The 19,270-nt window shown below is 38.3% G+C and overlaps 1 protein-coding gene across 1 annotated transcript in view; it reads left to right on the plus strand.

Annotated features, from left to right (window-relative positions):
* The window catches only part of SLC49A4 (solute carrier family 49 member 4), a 66,261-nt gene that overhangs the window by 12,953 nt on the left and 34,038 nt on the right, over window positions 1–19,270 (plus strand). Inside the window, exon 2 of the mRNA XM_082285528.1 lies at window positions 7,916–8,009. Within this exon, the coding sequence (XP_082141654.1) occupies window positions 7,916–8,009 (94 nt within the window). The remainder of the gene's footprint in view (window positions 1–7,915; window positions 8,010–19,270) is intronic.

The following is a 19,270-nucleotide window of genomic DNA, read 5'->3' on the forward strand; positions in this document are numbered from 1 at the left end:
AGGCAAGAAACATGTTATTAAACAATAGGAGATATTCTAGTAAAGGGTCTATAACTGATTCTAAAATCATCATTTTGATCTTCAGGCAAATACCATTCAGCTGAGCGCTTTGTTTATCTGTTCAGGCAAAATGTCAGTCTCTGGATTGCTGAATAGAATTTGCAACACTTGTATAAACTTGCAGTGCAGATTTCTAATTTACATGTTTTTCCATTTTTTCCCATTGTTGATGTTAAACTGTGAGGATGCTTCAAAATCCTTCAGTGCCACATGGAAGAAAGCTTCATTAGTTGTGAACTACCTTTTTATATATCCGAAAGCTTAGATAAGGCCTGTTCAGTTCTTAAAAACAGGACTATTTTATTTACAGTACCAGACTTTTAGATTGCTGCACAAACTCTCAAATACTTGCTTTGTATTTACAGGTGTAGTGTGTCACCAACCATGGTTAAATCTGTGGTTGTGCAGCCAACTCTGTAAAGAACTTGAGTCATTAAATCTGTGATAACTGAATGTAGAGGAGTAGAGAGCAGGAGAATTAAGCGATACTTTCCTTGACTTATTTTTAGAGATTGATTATGTGCTTGCCTACTACACTGGGATAATGTTAAAACAGAGTAAGTCCATTGTTCACATGGGCTTGGCTTCATCCATGCAAATGAGATGAAAGCACCCTGCAGCCTCTTGATGTGGTTGTTTGAGCTTGTTGTTCTTTCTAACAGGTGCAGTCAAGTTCTTGTATCTAGAGTAAACAGAAAAATAAGGACTTTAATGTGCTTTAATGAATGTTGGGGAGGGGTGTGTGTGGAAAAGAATAAAAATAACTTAAAAACAGGAACAGTATTTACAATACAAACCAGAAGTGAGCAGTGCAATTGGAGTGTGTACTTAAGTGTCTTGGTTTCCTTACAGTCGGGGTGCACATAAAGAAAGATGCAGCAGTTCAGGAATTGTGGAGTGTTTGTGTGATTGTCATAATAACTCTCAATTGCATTCTATTTAGTTTTGTTTCTCAGAATTATATTCTGTCAGCTTCCGTATCTGTTTTATATGTATTCAGTCATTTCCCTCAAGATGAGTGTCTTCTCTGTGAAACACTTGACTGGATAAATTTTGTACTTTGAGTTTCTGAGCTATATTGAGGTTTTTTACAAGATTCTTCACTAGCCTCAGAATTTGGGAGGGATACTCTCCTTACAAGGATGCACATGACTATGTTTGTGCAGAGAATGCATGTTCTTCATCTGAGAGGAACACTGGAAAAAAGAAAGGGTGTGTATTGGCCCTCATGCTTTCAGTTTGCACACTGCCTCACTGTGTCTGTCCCACAAGCAGCAGATATGACTTTATCTTTGGGTCAGATCTGTTTGTTGGCACCTGTCTGTCTTCCTGATTTGGCAGGGACTTACCTGTGGGTTCCCCCCATCAGTGGTGATGGGGGGAATATTCTGGGATATTGGCTCTACTGAATTTCTGACCCTGATGAGAAAGCTCATCCAAATCACAGGAACTGTTTTATTTCAGCTTGTTGTGTTTGTGTACAGAGTTAGTTTCCTCAAATTTAAATTTTGCAAGTAAATCAATTTCTATAGAAATGTCCAACTCCTGCTGATAGCCTTGCTGTTAACTGGGCAGCAATTGCTGACAGATTCTGTTGCAACAGCTGCAAGATACTATAAAGAGAAATTGCCCCTCTGAAGATCATTACCTCCTACATCTACATTTCAGGAAGTTTCTAGTATGTTTCATCTGGTCATCTCAATCTGCCAACTGTGTATGTCAGACAGAAATTGGAGCAATGTCTGGTGGAATCAGCCCTGCAACTCTCCACTGAAAGGTGGAACTGGGATGTGTTATGGATTAGAACAGGAAAATATCTCCTTGTGCCCTAGACAAGACTGAGGGTTAAAATGTAGCTCTGGGTTTAATTTATTTCAGACAGGTTCTGTGTGATAGAGCTTGGTTCTTTCATTTTGATGCCAGAAGGATGCTGTCACCTGGCTTGCAGAATGTTTGAGTTGGCTTCATTTTCAATCAGGAAAAAAAAAAAAACCAGGTCCTAAATCTTTCCAGCTGAAATTTGGATGCTGTCTTGGCAGTGCCACATAAAGCCAGGGGAATGAATGGACGCACTTGGCTTCAGCTTGTTTTAAAAACAGAGGTTTGGAATGGGGCAGTAACAGAAGCATCGGCATCAAGTAGCCAGAGAGAAAGGGAGGTCCAGGTTGTGCTTAATAGCACCCAACGATAGAAGCAGCAATTAATAGCACCAATGATATATTGGCCACCAAACCAGGATTAGAGCATGGTGCTGATGGTGCTGGTAACACCATGGTTGTGAGTTCAGTCCCTGTATGGGCCATGGTGGTGGGTTCAATCACTGTATGGGCCATTCACTTAAGAGTTGGACTCAGTCCTTGTGGGTCCCTTCCACCTCAGAATTTATCTGTGAATCTGTAATTTTGGATTAGCTACGTATGACCTGGTAGTTGTTCTCTCTTGCATGCAGTGTTGGTATTTGGTTCCCAGTTTTTATTGATGCTGTTCTTGAGAATGTATTTATTTTCCATTGAGTTTCCAAACACAATTTATGCCACTCTGCAATCAAGTGCCTTTGTGGAATTTGAGGCAGGCCCAATATACTGACTTTTCAAGTTTGTTCCATATGTTAGCAGAAAGATTGGGACCACATCTCAGCTACAAAGTATTTTTACATCAGTGAAAAGGTTCTTTTCTTTTGAAAATTGTATTGCTTGATGCAAGGACGCCTCTTCTGAAAGAGGATTGCCACTTATCCTCCTTAATGACTATAGTCAATTTGGCAAAGAGCAGGCACAATGCAAGTTTTATTTGCCGTGTTTAGTAGAAAGCCAATTTTTTTTGGTATTTCAATAATGGCAAAGATAATTGATGTTATGAGAGTAAATGTTGCAGCTATTAGTATAATTTTGCTAGAATTACATTCAAAATCCAAAGATTTCTGGAGGATGGTGAGTGTATGCAATGCTTTCAGGATTCCCTGATAAAGGGAGCTGTTTAATTAAGCCTTTTTAAAATTATAGCTAAATGTATAGGCATGTATTAAGAGGGACAAAAGCAGACCCATCATATGAATCAGAGAATTAGCATCCAGTAAAGAAACCCATTTAAAAAAGAATGTTTGAGCAATAAGAAGGGCATTTAAAGAAGACATAAAAAAAGTCCAAAGAAAAATTGTGGAAGACTTGGAGCTCAATACTTTGCTTACTGAACCCAAATGTAAAAGTTCTTTTTTTAGGTTAAATTTCGTAGAAGGAAGCCTGCAGGAACAGGGGTTTGTTTTGTCAAGAAAGGCAAAACAAGAATGTCTTTGAATTTGCTTTAAATTGGGAGGAAAAGCACAATTTAACAGTGAATTGTTGGAACAGCTGTTGCAATTGATGATTTTTTAATATCCTGGTGTGTGTGGACCAAGACAGAATTTTACATTTTATTTTCTCTTAGCTAGATATGTTTTAGTCAAAATGATAGGGAAGTTAAGCAAATGCTTTCAGTTCAATGTCAGAAGGGACCATTCGCCTTTTCATCCTGGTCTTTAAAAACTGTGAAAAAATGCAGCAGGCTGATGTCACTTGTTTCTACTCAGAGCCTTGTTGTACTTGGTATTTGTGAGAACCACTTTTAGTATCTACAGGGGAAGTTGGAAAACCCCTCAAATGTTACTGCGTCTAAGAGCAGGCTGTGTGATCTGTGTGAGGGAAATCACTGCTGCCGTGCCCGGAGAAGGGCTGAATCCAGCAGCCTTTCCTCTGGCCAAACTTCCATTAAATAAAAGGAGAAAGGTGAAAACTTGTCTGTTCTGCCCATCTGACTGGGATTTCCCCTAGGATGAATGCTTCATTGTAGGGAGGAAACCACACTCAAACAATGTCTGCCATGTATGATGCTCTGAGCTAGAAGGGGCTGCTTGCGGTGCTCTCTAGCAGTAGTGGGGAACCAAGGGAGCTGCTGGGCTGGGCTCAGGTGGGCGATGCACAGGAACGAGTCAATCACATTCTCCTTGTGAATGACAAGCTGTAATGTGTAAATTGTTGGAATGAGGACTTCATTGTAGCCATACAACATCTTTTGTTAAGTTTCTTATTAAACTGAGCATAGTAATTCACTCATTGGGTTAAAGTCAGTAATGTGGGGGGTGGGGGAATGCATTTTCTTTTCATATACTTTGAAAAGCATCTTGAAAGTAAGGCATGCTGGAGGAGTTGTGGGGGATCAGCACCAATGTAGTGGATGCTCTCGCTTGATGTTGCTGTGAGGGAGCTGAAGAGCAGCTGGGTGCCACTGGCAGCCGCTCCCCCACATGCCAGCATGGTGGGGTTCTGCTTGCGCTCTGTGTTGGGCTGTGGGTGGTGGGGGATTGTGGCTTGAGAGTTTGTTAAATCTCTGATAGTAGTTGGAGTTTGAAGACAGTTGTTTTAAAAAGAATTGCAAATGCAGCATTGACTGCTGAAGTCATAAAGCAGATGGTGTTACGAGCCACAGGAGGGTTAAACAGTTGAACAATATTGACTGTTACACTCATAAATGATAATTAATATGTCTTTTTTATTACTGACTCAATTTCTGCTGCTTGCTTGGACTTTTCTGTTGCTGTCAGTGAGGTTTGGCTGTTCTGAATGAGGCCGCAGTTTGCTCAAGAGTCACTACCACCTATGGGGCCCAGAAACCTCCTGCAAGAACAGGATGGGAATGAGCAGCTAAGAAGACAAGGCGTAAAGAACACACAACTTCACCCATTGGCTGAAAATCTCGTTTAAAGGAATTTCCTCCCCTTCTAGCCCTTCAGAAACCACGGATAGAAAGGGATAGAAACTGAATGATGGATTTTAAGAAGCTGTACCCTCCTTCCTCCCTCCCTCCAATTACTGCTTGCATTTACAGGGTAGAATTAATGAAGTTAATTACATCTACACAAAATCTCTTGGTTGAGTGAATTACTTAGATCTTTTAAAATAGAGACATAATTTTCTGCAGGGTTCACAGACTGTTTTTCAAGCTTGGCTGGTTACTTTGGTTTATAGTCCCCATGATGCATGGTTGCTATCTTAAGCACTCTGGGGTGAACCTTTTAGAGTAATACAAGATGTCAAATTCAGTGTCAGGACAACTGCAGTGTTCAAAACAAAAATACCGAAATAAATAAAAAGACTGGTTTCTAACAAAGATGAAAAAGAGGTAAAATGTAAAGCAAAACAAAAGGCAGAGGTTCTTAGAGGGTAAAACTATATTGTGTAATTAGCAAAGAAAATGTCTAATATGCTGCTTGTCTGGCAGTTGTTTGTTCATCTTGGTGTCATCATTTTCAACATGCAGCATTAACTGAAGGAATTTTGAGGGGTATGCTTACATGTTAAGGTGGAAACAGAAAAAAAGGACAGAGAATAATCTGTGCAATCAAAACATTTAAAAGGGACACCTTACAGTAAGTAATATTCAAGATTAGGACTTCAAAGAATGGAGAGATCAGGCATACATGATTTTGAGGCTTTAACAGATAATTTTACTTTAAAACTACCTGACATGTGAGGTTGACATTAAAGTTAAGCTTAGATTTAGGGCTGGAGGCAAACTTCAGCATCTAATTAATTTTTCACCAAATTACATGTTGGGGGTTTTTTTAAGGAAATTTTTGTGCAGATTTAATTTAGAACTTTCTTGCTTCTTTTGCTTTAGGGATTTAAAAAAAAAATTAGAAATCAAATAGAAGGTTTTTATATGGAAACAATAATTTTGTTTCTTGTGGTGATTGAAACTTAAATTTCTGTTTCTCATTTACTCCTGTGTCCTGGGCTTGCCCCTGGCTTGTACCTTAAGCAGCGCCCCATGAGCAGCACTATCCATGCTGTCCTTGTGTCTCTAGAAAGGCAGAACACACCGTGTTTTGTGAAATGTTCAAAAAGATCCTAGTTTGCATGGAAAGTAAGGTGATGTGTACATTACTAGAGCTTTCCTGAAACGTTTCGATAGCATTTCCTAATGGAAAACTTCAGGTTTTTCAGATCAAAGATTTGTATTTCAATCCTCCATCAATAAAATTCCAATCCTTACTGCATACAGATTTTCATTGTACACAAAAGGAGTGCTAACAAAGATACATTTCCAAGAAGAAAAGGCAAAAGCATCATGTATGCAATCCAGGTACAAGTAATTGCCCCCGCAGCATAGACAATATGGTAATGTGGACTTAAGTGTGGCATGAAGACTCAGGTGGCCCAGTAAACATAAGAACCTGAAGGTTTTGAACAGCCATATTAAGTGGGCATTTATTTAGGGCTTTCTGAACACACTAGAAAAACCAGTTTAACAGCAGCATTTGCTGGTTGACCACAGAGTGAAGCAACTAAGTCAGGGAGGCATTGGGAAATCTTCCCAAGAAAGAAATATTTTTGGCTGATGATACTTCTCCTGGGCATTAGGGATGTGAGGTGTCCTTCAGAGTCACATCACTGCAGCTGGCATTCCTTCTGTTAATGACTGAGCCTTACCAAAGGAAGTCAGACTTCCAGTTCAGAAAACCTGTAACTTAACTTACTAACTTAATTTTGTTTGGGCTGTCTTGGGCTATGCTGATTGAGAGAGAAACTTGTCTTAGGTTTGGTTTGTGCAGTGTCCAGCTCCAGGAGTTGCATACCCATGAGTGAGGTTCACTAAGAGCTGTCACAATATGAGCAAAATTATGTCTCATCAGTAAAATTACATTTTAGTAAAATACGTGGAGACAAAATATTTAATGCAACTGTTAGTTGAAGCGTACTGTTTACAGGAGTCACAGAGGGAGCACTCCTCTGAAAATGGGCAGTTTTAGAAAGAATCAAGGTATTTTGTTTGATAGGTGACTTATCATAGGACAGGTTCTTTCACCATCTGTATTTTCGATAATTACTAGTTTTATCTAAATGTTAGAGATACTCCGTGTTTGTCATCATTAATGATTTTTATTATATTCTACTAAGAACATGGAAGCCCTTTATTTTCTATTTATTGCTGTGAAATTATTTCAAAATTTACAGCTTCACAGATGCAGATTCTCTCTGTGGTTTTTAATTGTGCATATTTATGATTTTGGTGTTTTGCAAGATTCTGGAGCTTAAGCCCCTCAGCTGTCACTGTTTGCTGCTGATGGAAACACCTTAGCAGCAGCAAACAACTGCTGGCAAAAGGAATTGCAGCACTAAGATAAGGTTGTTTCTAATCTAAGTGCTTCTCGGTTGAAAATCGCATGAGGAAAAAACATATTCAAGGAATCAGTCAATTGTGGCTTTTTTCTAATGTATGATATTTACAACCTCTGACAATTTGAGCTGAGAGCAGCAAAAATCTGCCCTAATTGCAAGGACTGCAAAAAAATACTCGCACTTTTTTCCCCCTGAATAAATGGTTGTTTCTTTGGGATGAAATGTGTGTCTGCATTATGAAAGAAAACAATAACAGTGCTGTGTCTGTGCTCATTAAGTGGTTGGAGAAGAATGAACAAGTCCAGATTTTTCTTTGTGTCTGCCTAGATTTCAGATGACGCAGTAGAGCATGTTCCCCGATGCCTCTAATTCTAAAGGGAATAGTGTACTTTACGATGATACTTTTGTTACCACTTTTCACTTTCAAGAATGTCTGTAAAGATTTTGGATACACTCCTGTGCATTACTATGCCAGGAGTAAGCCTTTGTGATTCTGGAGTGTAAGTGTAGAAAATAACTCAGGATTTCATAATGTGTCTAGAATTCATATCAGCACCAAAGTGCTTATGGTTTGAAAGAAATATGTGTTATTTCTGTGAGACTGCATGTAAGTATGTGTATATATTATATATATTTAAGCAATGTTTCTTTTGCAACATTACTGACTTAACTTGTAAAATACTGTTGTGTTTTCATCTTAGGTCTGAGGGTAACAGTGTTACTAACATCATCCCTCATGGTCTTGGGAGCTGGCCTGAGATGTGTTCCAGTTTCAGACCTAGAAATTAGGAAGAAGTAAGTGAATTAATTATTTTTAATATACATATTTTATTCTTTCTGCTAATGTAATTTTTGTTGCTACTACAAAGAAATGTTAGTGCAGATTTTCTGTATGAAGTTGATATGCCAAATGTTTGTTGTGTGGCCATGGTTTTACATGCTTCTTCACGTCTTAAATGGGTTTTTCTAGTCCTTCTTCTCCATAGTATCTGAAGATCAGAAAGCCCTTTACAAGCTTGAGTTAATTGGGCCTCACCCCATCCTGCATAACTAATATTAATATGCTTTGCAAATAAGGAACCAGAGATTTAGAGAAATTCAGGAACTGGCCCAAGATCACACAGAGAGTCATGCCTCAAACCCCAAAAATAAGTAATTTGTATGCAAATGTTAAATAATTAGTTCATTTTCTCATATCAAATGTATGGCATCATGCCGTGAGACAGATGAATTTGTGCAAAATGGCTTTTTTCATGTAGTCTCTTCCAGTCCATGTTCCAAAGTAGCTTTGTACTTCTTCTGCAGTGAAATGATTGTCTACTGTACACATGCACCTTAAGAATTTGTGATAGAAACAGACTCCTTCCTAAAAATCCCACAAACCAAACAATTCAATTGTTCCATCAGCATATCCTGAATCTGGGGATCCTCAGTAAGTACAGGAGTAGGGCTTATTTTGTACAGCCAGGGAATATGGATCCCTCGTTGTTCATGTAACTTTCTTTTGCCTCTTAGTGTGAAGGAGGTGGGAGTATGGAGGCATTACTACTCTTTCCTGCTACTTTAAAAAAGCAGTAGCACTGGTTCTTTGCTAATTATGCTTGCATAATATGTAAACACTCAGAAAAGCTTAAAAATAAAATGTTTTATGTGGGTTGGGTTTTTTCCCCCCTTGAATTCTAGTCAGCTTGAATTCTACCAGGCAGTCCTGGTATTACTTAAGCAAGTTATTTGGGTTTGGGTTTTTTGTTTTCTTTTATTTTTTTCTGTTAGTATTGCTTAAGCTGAAAATCAGTTTGGAAGCCTTTTAAGCTGAGAAAGAAAATGTTTGGTGTGAAGTTGAAAGCTGATGACTGGGTACCATGGATAAAACAAAGAAAGAGGTTCAGAGAGAGAACTGAGTATGTAAAAAACGCATTAATTGTAAAACTAGCCCCCATAAGTAAACTAAGAGCAGTGTGTCAGGTAGGGGGAATGCAATTTCTTAGGTGTCTAATGAGCATATAACAAAGCACTCAAGGTGCTCCTGATGTTGGTTGCCCAGTGTTGCCCATTTTCACAGGGTGTTCAAGGACTCTGTTAGCAGGGCAGGCTGAGCTAACTGTATTGTGCTACCCTTCACAGTGACCCTTTTGAGGAAAAGTACTGTTTGGGTGGCCAGGGAGAGTTGTCCTCATTTTACCCTTGGTCTGCATTTTCTTGAAATGTCAAGGGGTGCTCGACTTTCAGTTTGTTCATTCTCATCAGTCTTGGGTTAAATATCAATAGCTTTTAAATGGGACAGATGACTTAAATGCAATGAAATGTGGTATTTTATGTAGCTTTTCATTTATGGTGTGTTGTGAAGACATGTGCTGCCCTAGGCTTTACCAAAACAAGGATGAAGACTGTAAATATCTGAGAAGATGAAAATTCCCAAGTGAGATGTGAGGTATCATTTGGGGAATGCGAAGGAGAGTTTCCACAAATTCTTAGCACCTTTAAACAAGGTTTTCCAGCATAGCTGCAGCAAGGAGGTCTAGGAAAACAATGAAATACATAACTAAGGAAAAACATTCAAGGAACAACTTCTTCAACTAGAAAAAGAAAGGCTTTGGACTCTATAGAGTCTGATGAGTGAGATGCATAAAACATGATGTTAAAATTTATTGAAAGCTATATAGGGAAAAAAAGAGTATGAACAGAATCCTGATGGAAAAGGTTAATAATTTCATATATTCATGCTGTGTAAATATGTATCATCTCCAGCTGAAACTGATAAATTTGTCTACTTATCCTACTCCCAAAAAAGAAATTTTCAAGAACTGTAGCTCTACATGAGGAAGTAGCTTGATCTTTTACTCAGTTTGATTAAAAATCTACCAAGAATTAATTATGGCCAACTGTGTGAAGCAAAAAAATGGTTTTCAGTGAAGTTTCTTGAGACTTTGTAAATAATTGTACAGACTGTGTGACCTTATACCATGTAACTTGCATTGTTTGGAGGGCTAAGGCTTAAGGCCAGTTCTCATCCATTATTTGAAGCGTGATACCAGATAAAATAATATTTTTGAGATGAGCATTACTGCTTAATGCATTAGCCACAACTGGCTGAGTACCAAATAATGCACTTATTCTGAGTGTGTATATGCATTAATAGAACAATTTGAATGTTACAGAGCCTGTCAGAGGGACAAGATCACACACAAGCTAATTGGAAGCATTTCAGAAGCCAGTGTAACTGGAATTTCTTTAAATGCTTTTGCGTGTTTTGTAGTGTGTTCCTTCAGTCTGTGAGTAATCTGTGGGAATATGCCGAAGATTTCCATGGGACAATTCTGTCAGAGCTAATATACATAAAATTAAAAGCATGTTCATGAGGTTTGTAAGGTTCAGGTCGGGGGTTTTGTACTTTGTAGCAGTCTCTGCTCCCTAAGCTCTTGTGATTTAACATAAAGGAGAGCTGCTAAAGCCCACCACCTATCAGAGCAGTCATAGACGTAAGGAAATCACTGTTAAGACTGACATTTAATCCTGGCTGCTTTATGCTCCTTATCTCAAGCAGACCTGTAATATCCAAGTGTATTCTTAAGCCCCTTTCCAGTCTATAATTATTCTTTTGGTTATAGTGTGTAGTATAGGTCATCTCCAGTCATCTGAGTCGTGTTTTAAACACAGACCTTAACCTCTCTTTTCAGTACATTTGATGCCTCTGCATATGAGGGAAAATTCAAGTTGCACATTTCAGTGTGTCTCTTGAAGCAGCTGTGAATTTTCTATGGTAAATTTTTTTTCTCTGCCAGTGTGTGACCTAAAACTATACTGGAAATCCATGCCAGAGCTGCATAAATTCAGTGCAGGCTGAAGTGGGAGTAGATGGGGAAAATGTTGAAGTGTGAACTTGCATGTCAGATGGAGGATCCATCCCTTACATGGACTAATAGAGTCTGTCTCATGTACATATGCTTTTACCTGTTTTCCTCCCCAGCCCAGTAACCTGTGGGGTTAATGAGTCTATCATACAGACAAGGACGTTAAAAAGAATTTTTCTTCTGTAGAGCTTCTGGGTTTGTCAAATGTGCCAGATATGTGACAGTAAATTTGACTTCTAAAAATAAACCCCCAAACTATTATTCCTTTCTAAATATTGTGAAAACTTCATTTGCCACACCTATTTTTTTAGTTCACAGTTAATATACATTATATAGAACATAAAAGGAAAAAAGATGTTATCAAATTGTACCTTTCCTGGATCTTCTTCCCTTCTCTGGAGGTTACAAGAACATCACTAATGCTTTTTTGCCTGTGTTTTGTCCAGTCCTTTCCTTTCTGACTCCTGCTTGTCACTGAGTAAATATTTTCATTGAACTCTTTTAGGATTTGGTTATTTTATCCTGAACATTAACATTACTGGGATGCATTTTTTAATTGATTAAATCAGAGTTGGTTTTTTCCCTCTACATAGCACTTCATATTTACCTTGTATTCTGTGTTTAGGAATAGGTTTACATACATCTTAGTTCTCAAATCTAGGCAAAAAGCTGTATGAGCTGAAATGTGTAAAAAAGAAGGAAATAAAACGATGAAATCAGCCCACAGCTGTAAATCTTTGGCTTTTAAGACTGATTGTGTGATGTAAGACTTCTTAAAATGTTTTGAAAGACAAGATAATTAAAGACATGGAAGTAAAGGATGTAACATAATTTGTCATTTGTATTGAACACATTAATTAAGCAATTTGTTAGAACCTGTTATGCTGTGGGCTGGTAGGGTTTGTCCTTCACATTAGATTTCACAACAGAGAAGTAGTTATTGAGGACCTTGAATCATGGCAGTGAGAGGATGCTCCTTGGCAGTAAATGCCATTAAAATGTTTGTTGGGAACCCAACAAAATAGCGCAGAAACAGAGTGATTGTTTACACAGTCATTTATTGGAGACACACCAATAGCTGGTAGATTCTGTAAATGGGTCATTTTAGTATTACCAGTTCTTGGGATTTTGAATTTTTTTCTTACTCTTGAGATACATTGCTATGAACTCTTTTTTTTCTGCCCTGTATTTGTATTACCGCATCTTTGGTACATTTTGGCTCTATTACAGAGTTGCAACGTAGTTTGTATTTTACTCTTGTTAGACTTACCCTTTAACAATTCCACATTTTTACTTTTTTCATCCCTGAAAGCCTGAAGAATTACACAGGATCATCTCATTATTTGTCTTTTCTGATCCTAAGGCTGCCATAAGCTACCATTCTTATGCATGAAAAATGCAAAGGGGCACCTCGGAAGAGGTAATTTCAGTAAAGGAAAGACATACTAGGATTCCCATATTCCCTGGCAATACTGAACACACTTCTGTACTCAAAAACCCCCAACCAACCCAAAGTGGAGCATCTGTGGAGAAGAGGAATTAAAGTGTTCTAGGGAATGAGAAGAGCCTGTTAGGAGAGGATGGCAGACAAATCAGCCTGCAAGAAATAAAGACAGAGTGTGCTGAGTGTTTTGTGCTCCCTACCTCATTGGGGAAGAGAAATGAAAAAGGGATTTAATCTAAAGCGGGGGTCTGGGAGTAGAAAGGTGAATAAACATACTTGTTTGTGTGTTGTAGCTCAGCAAGCCGAGGGGGAAAACATTAAGATTGAGCACTTGCCTGGTGCTGATGGTGCTGGTTTGTGCTGCAGTGCTGGGGAACGGCTGAGCTGGGTTAATTCTTGGGATCAGAAAAAGAGGAAAGTGGGGAAAAAAGGAAACAGGTCGTTCCTGAGTAAGTTCACATGGGGAATACGTATTTTTTATGCTCCTGTAACTTAACAGTTTATCTTGTTTTTATTACCTCCACCAGCTTCATCTTGTACACAGGGTATTTATTTTTTAACCTGTGCTCCAAAGCATTTCTTTTACATGAAAGGTCCTGTGAGTTGTTCTTACGTGGTGATGATTTTTCCAGCTTTGCTTTTTTGTTCATGGTAGTGGGGGATGATTTAGTGTCCCTCTGGCTGCCCAGTGGTCCCACCTGCCACTGCTCAAGCTGCGTGTCCTGTGATGCAGCAGCAGCCCCTGATCAGTGCCACCACTCCAGAGGTAGCCAAGTTGGCTTCTTCAGCTGGAGCAGCTTTAGTGGAAAAAGGAGATGACTTGACAGTTCTGGTCATAAACACACTGTTCCTTTAGCTCCTGTGCTGGACTTTGGCCATGGCACTGTGGGTGTCATCCACCAGTGACCAACGTGGCTGCTGAATTAGCAGTTTACAGACCCTGTGTAAATTCTTGGAGTACTGAATCCAGTACATTAAAGAAACTCAGAAAGGGCTTGGTATTGCGGCAGTATTTAGTGGGCAGCACTTCTACAAGGCCTCAGCCAGTGTAAGCCTATGCTGGAAGGGAAGAGAATTTATATTCTCTGTGGGATATTTAGCTTCATCTCATATAATGGCAGGTGGTATCCTTAACTGTAGAGTGCTTTTAATTTTTTAATTATACTGAGCTCTTTGCTTTAGTTTGTGACTCATATTATGTTGGCTAATTTCTGTCCTTAAAGAATTCATATTAATTGAATTTGTATTGAAGTTGCTGCATTATAATCAAAACACTCTTGCTCTTTCACTCGCTTAAGAAAAATTATTCAGGAATATTTAAATACGTCTTGTTTATCCCATTCCTTAATTTGCTGCATCTCCTGTACACTCCTACTCTTTTGCTAAAAAAATCCTACTTAGGACCTCTTTTGTACTAAGTAATCTTAATCAGCTTTCTCCCACAGCAGCCCCAATAGCAGCCAGTCCTGGTGCATGTCCCTGATAATTTTTTTTCTGTATGTTTTGCTTCATTAGCCTATAGTGTAATTGCCTACTTTGTGTTTACAATGTTGCTTACTTTGTGTCTTTTCATATTTGATGAGCATGTCCACTATTAATGTTGCTTTAAATATTTCTTCTTTTAGTAATTGGTTTGTGGAGTGGGTTAGTTTTAAAAGAAAAACAAGAAAACAGAACTTATAATAAAAAAACCATCAGCTTTGACTTTATCTGTCCTTATCCATGAAACCTGGATAAAGGGAAGAATGCCCCCACACACAGTTGTGTGACAGGTGTGATGGCTGCACAGTAACCTGGTGTGAGGATGCAAGGAAATTTGTCACCACAGTGCCAGGGGGTCTCACTGTACACCCACCTCATCCCTTTCCTCTGTCAGGATGTCTGATGGAGTCCTCAAGGGTCTTGGCCTGAGATTGCTGCTTCCTCACCTTGCAAATCCTTGTCTCTCTCGGCAGGCTCTCAGGAGTAAATTTTGGAGTAACTGGTTTTCCAATCCTTTAAATTTAATCCCAAAACTCACCGTCTTTCAGACCACTGTAAATGCATTTGCTGTTTTAAGTGTGGGAGAAGAGACATGAGGCTGGGATGCCTGGGAGATGCTGTGGTCCCTTCCAAGTCTGCTCCCATAATAGTCTGACTGACTGTGCTGAGGCCATGGTTCATGCAGAGGTGAAACAGGAGCCTAATTCCTGATGAAAATGGCTAAATGTGCATTTTTAAAGTTTTTCTCTTTTCTTTTTCACTCTGTTGCTGGAGATAATGTACCACACAGTGACTCAAGCTTTCTGCTTGTAATAATGTTTCTTACTGGTGAGGGAAAAACCAGCTTTAAATTATTCCACATATCAATGACTGCATGCATCAAAAACAAGCTAAAAAATGCTAATGACCTCAATGCATGAATATCTGGAAGGCAGAAAGCTTTTGTAGTATAAATGTATCGTTTAATGAAAATATTGAAAGTATATTTCCATGAAATTCATCTATCAAAATGTTATTTTTAATAGACGAATTCATTGCTTTACCCAGAGGTGTTTTTCTTGTCAGTGTTTTTCCAGACATAGAGTGTTACTGTGCTCTCTTTGGGGTATAAACAAAACAGCATTTGCATTGGTTCTCCCCATACTCTATAGCAATGAATTGCAGTAAAACATGAATTTGACCTCCCTAATTCTCTTTGCCTTAAAAGTGCCTGAAAAAGTTCCACTTACTAGGAGGTTGTTTTGTTGTATTTATTTTTGTGAGTTTAAAGAAAAAGCTCTATCCACTTCTAGTAGGTTGATTGTGAAAAATCAGAAGTGATTCTTGATGAAACTGGTGTTGGTTCCCTCTGAGATATAATCAATCTCCTAATATATAATGTGGGTAACTCCAGGCCTTTTCATATGCCTTTTCCTGGGCAAGCAATGTGCATCATACGTCAGTGCGGGCATTCTAGAGTAGGAGGTATTTGCTTGCTTTGTTGCCATGTAGTGACACTAAATTCAACAGCACTTCAAAAGTTCTCTGAATTCCTCCTGTGGAAGGGTCTCTTTCATTTGCTTCCAGGAGTTTCCACAATGAGCTAATCACTACATAAACCTATTTGTCTTACAAATTAGCAGGAGTTGAACAATCCACTTGTTTCAGTGAATTAAATTGACAGGCATGTGAAAGAAATATTAGCCATCCATTTCTATAAAACATTAACTTCTTTATCTAGAATTGCTTTTTGCATTGTTAGGATCAGCAGTTCATGTACTAAACTTTTCCATAGTAAGTGGCACAGTACAGTGCTGTCTTCCTGCAGAGTAAGCACTCTCAGTGACTTCATTGCTCCTCACACTTTGCCCAACAGTGGCAAAACAGGTTTACAGTTTATTTTTGTTGTATTTGCACAGAATTTGAATAGTGACTAAGTGGTCAATTCTCATGGCAGTGAGTGGGAAAAGCATGGTAAAGGTTTCATGAAAAAAACCTGCACCAGAATCACATCTTCTCAGGGCTCTTGAAATGAGCTCTACTCCCTCCTAAGATGCAAAGGAATTGAATTTCCCACTTGGCTGGGGTCACTGTGTTCAGAGAGTCAAAGCAACAGCCTGGGGTTGACAGCCCTGCTCTTCACTGTGTTGTCTGCCAAAGAAAAGGTGAAAATGCTTTTTCCATACCGTGAATCAGTTAAAATACTGATCCAACTTCTCCAGTCTTAGTCTTCCCAGAAAAAGTTCAGTTTACATGTCTTAGATCTGAGCTTTGGATACTTATTTTAGTGTTGTGGGTTTTAAATCTGTTGTATTAAAAGTAATTTTTTTGAGTAAGTACTTTTCCCTCCACTGTTGCCTTTTTTTCCCCATCTGAATACAGAAACTAATGAGATTTTCTTTCATTTAAAATTCTCCTAAGTCCAGGCATTAGACACACAGTGGTAAAAACACTAAATGTCTGGATTTTTCACCTAGAAAAAGCATTTATGTAACACACAGCTTTTAGATAGCTTAACAAATCCAGTACCTGATGTGGCTGTGACCATGCATGCAAAGTTTCAACTTTTACAAGGAGAAAAAGAAAAATAAAGCGAACTGTAAATGGAAGTGCTTTCCCATCTTAACTGTATGGTATTATCATCAATCACTAGAACCTTTTTCCTGTATCATCTCACTTTTATCATACCCAGTTGGCTCAGTGATACTGTAATTTCAGCATTTACAGCGTTACATGGTTTTCTTTGTTGCTGCCTGCTAGGATATTGCAACAGTGACTGCAAGAAGTGAAAAAGGCAGGTATAACCAGGTCAGTTCCTGATAGTAATATAAAGTCTTCTCAGGGAAGTGGTGAAAACAATATAATTAAAGTTATTTATAGTGTGACTTGGTAAAAAAATTGGGAAAGAGATGACAGTATAGTACAATAAGTGTTTTTCTACTCTAATTTCTATTGCTGTATTTGAACCATCCCTTGTACTATATTTTTGCAGTTCAGAGGCCAATTTAGGAACAAAAGTGATCTTTATTTTGTGCAAAAGTATGTGTGCGTATCTGTGGTTTTTTTAGATAGATAGATGCATAATGTAAATGTGTAAGTTACTCATTACTGTGATGCTCTGGCATGTGATGATTTCACACTACCACTTACTAACAGTCCCCAAATAATTTTGTTTTGTTTTGTTTTTCTTTAAAAGGGCTCATAAAGGGCTCCTGTTCAATTGCAAGTTACAAGTTTGGCAGAGCACATAAATTCATTAGCAGAGAGATCAGGTGTGCAAAAACCTTGACATATCAAAATGAGTCCTGACCTGGCTTCTGAGGCAGTTAGAAACAAGATATTTTGGTAGATGTTTACTTCCCCACTTTTGCTTTAAGCTACAGTCATCAGTTATTTTGTAAGTTGAGGATGAATTTCTGGTGCAACTTTTTTGCAATTTTCTCTTTCATGATTGTGATTAAAATGCCTTATACTCATGTTACTTTCTGTCATTTGACCTCAATAGCTTTCTACTTTTTGATACCTGAAAATAATTAAATGATGACTGGATAAATAACACATCTGAAAACAGAGCTGGATAAATAACAGATGAACATTACACTCGATAGTGTAATGAGACTGAAAAATGTTTTTCCATCTGGGTAGGATCCTGAGCTAAAGTTGTCTTTTCATCCCTTTCCTCAGGAAACAGAAAACTTGTTGTGCAGAATGAAATTGGAATAGTGACGGGGAAAATGCAGTTCCTCTTTGCACCTTTTCAGTAGCAGAAACAAGAAGAAAATCAGGGGATAACAGAAACAAACCTCTCTTGGTCTTGGAGCAATTTTTAGCACTGATGGTGTATGAGAGGAATCTCATGAGCTGCGAGACCAAAATCTAGTGCAGTGCTGATAAGATGTTGTAACAAACAGCAAAAAGCCACCAATACTATTGTGTTCATATTTCTCTGTCAGGTGGAGCAGCTGCTACATACATCTCCCAGAGCAGCAGCTTAGTAAATGCTCTGAATTGCATTTTGAATCTCTCGTCCCTGCCTCTCTGGGGAATTGAGTTAAGGATGTGCAGAAGAACCATGCAAATAATCTTTTTCTCAGGAAAAAGTAGCTTAATTCAAACCAGTATCGAAAAAGAGATAAAATAAGGTTTAGGCTGTTACCATATGCAGAGATATTTGGGGTAGTAGTCTGTATATTGATGGCAATTTAGTCTGAAAATAGTGTTTATTAACTCAAATATGTTAGACTTGAGAAATTAAACAATATGAAGATAGAGATGCTCTACCCTGGATGATAATGTCAGGCTTTGTAAATGCCAAAAATGCAGGTGGAAAGGCAAATCTGTGGGAACAGAGAGCAAACTAGCCAGGACAAGGCTGGAGAGAGAGCAGTCAGGAAAACACCAATAGAAGACACCTTGAGAGAGGCAAAATTGGCTCACCCTTTGGAAAAAAGAAGCCAACAAACCCAAAACAACAAAGACAGAAAGGTAATATAGAATTAAAATTCTGGATTAAGGTGCTACTTTCTCCCTTGGGATCTGCAAAGTAAAATTAACATTTGGTGCTCCCTTGAGTACAGAGATTGGTTATAGAGCTTTATTCAGATGATGGAGTTTGATAGACATAATCTAAATCTGAAGTACGTGGTAAGAATGTGTGTGTAATTTTCACAATATATAAATTGGGTGGTTTGTTCAGGGTATTTTTACAAAACTTTTCTTCTCTCAGATGAAGTGCCTACATGACTACAGGTGCTGCAGAACTGTTGTACTTTTTTCTGATTTTAGTGGGTTTTATTTGCTGTTAGGATGACTACAGAGGAGGCATATTTGAATTAAAACAATAATATCATAGTGGTGTCAGTGAACAGAAGTGGCAGTATGGTGCCTAAAGCTATAGAGGTTATTTTGTGGTGACACAGTTTTCCAAACATACAATAACAAGAACACAATTTAAACATTAAATTCACTCTGGAGCAAGAGGAGATACTAAAATAAAATCTTTATCTGTTACAGTAGTTACCTCACTTGCTACTGAAATGCAGTTGTTTCTTGGGCTGTGCCATAGCTCTGCAAATACTCTGGAACATTTTAGGAGATGTTTGAGAATAACTTACTGTAGTGAGATAAGTAGAATGAGAATACCAAAGTGCACAAGGATACCTTGGTTTGTCCCGAGTACACCATAGAGTAACCATAGGGGATTGATGTAATGTGTCCTCCAGAAAACTATACCAGAGCATTGTTTATATAGTGGTTTTTATTTATTTAAAGCTATTTCATTTTGGTTTAGTATGTGTGGC

This window comes from Coloeus monedula (genome assembly GCF_965178545.1).
Source record: "Coloeus monedula genome assembly, chromosome: 7".
Classification (NCBI taxonomy): Eukaryota; Metazoa; Chordata; class Aves; order Passeriformes; family Corvidae; genus Coloeus; species Coloeus monedula.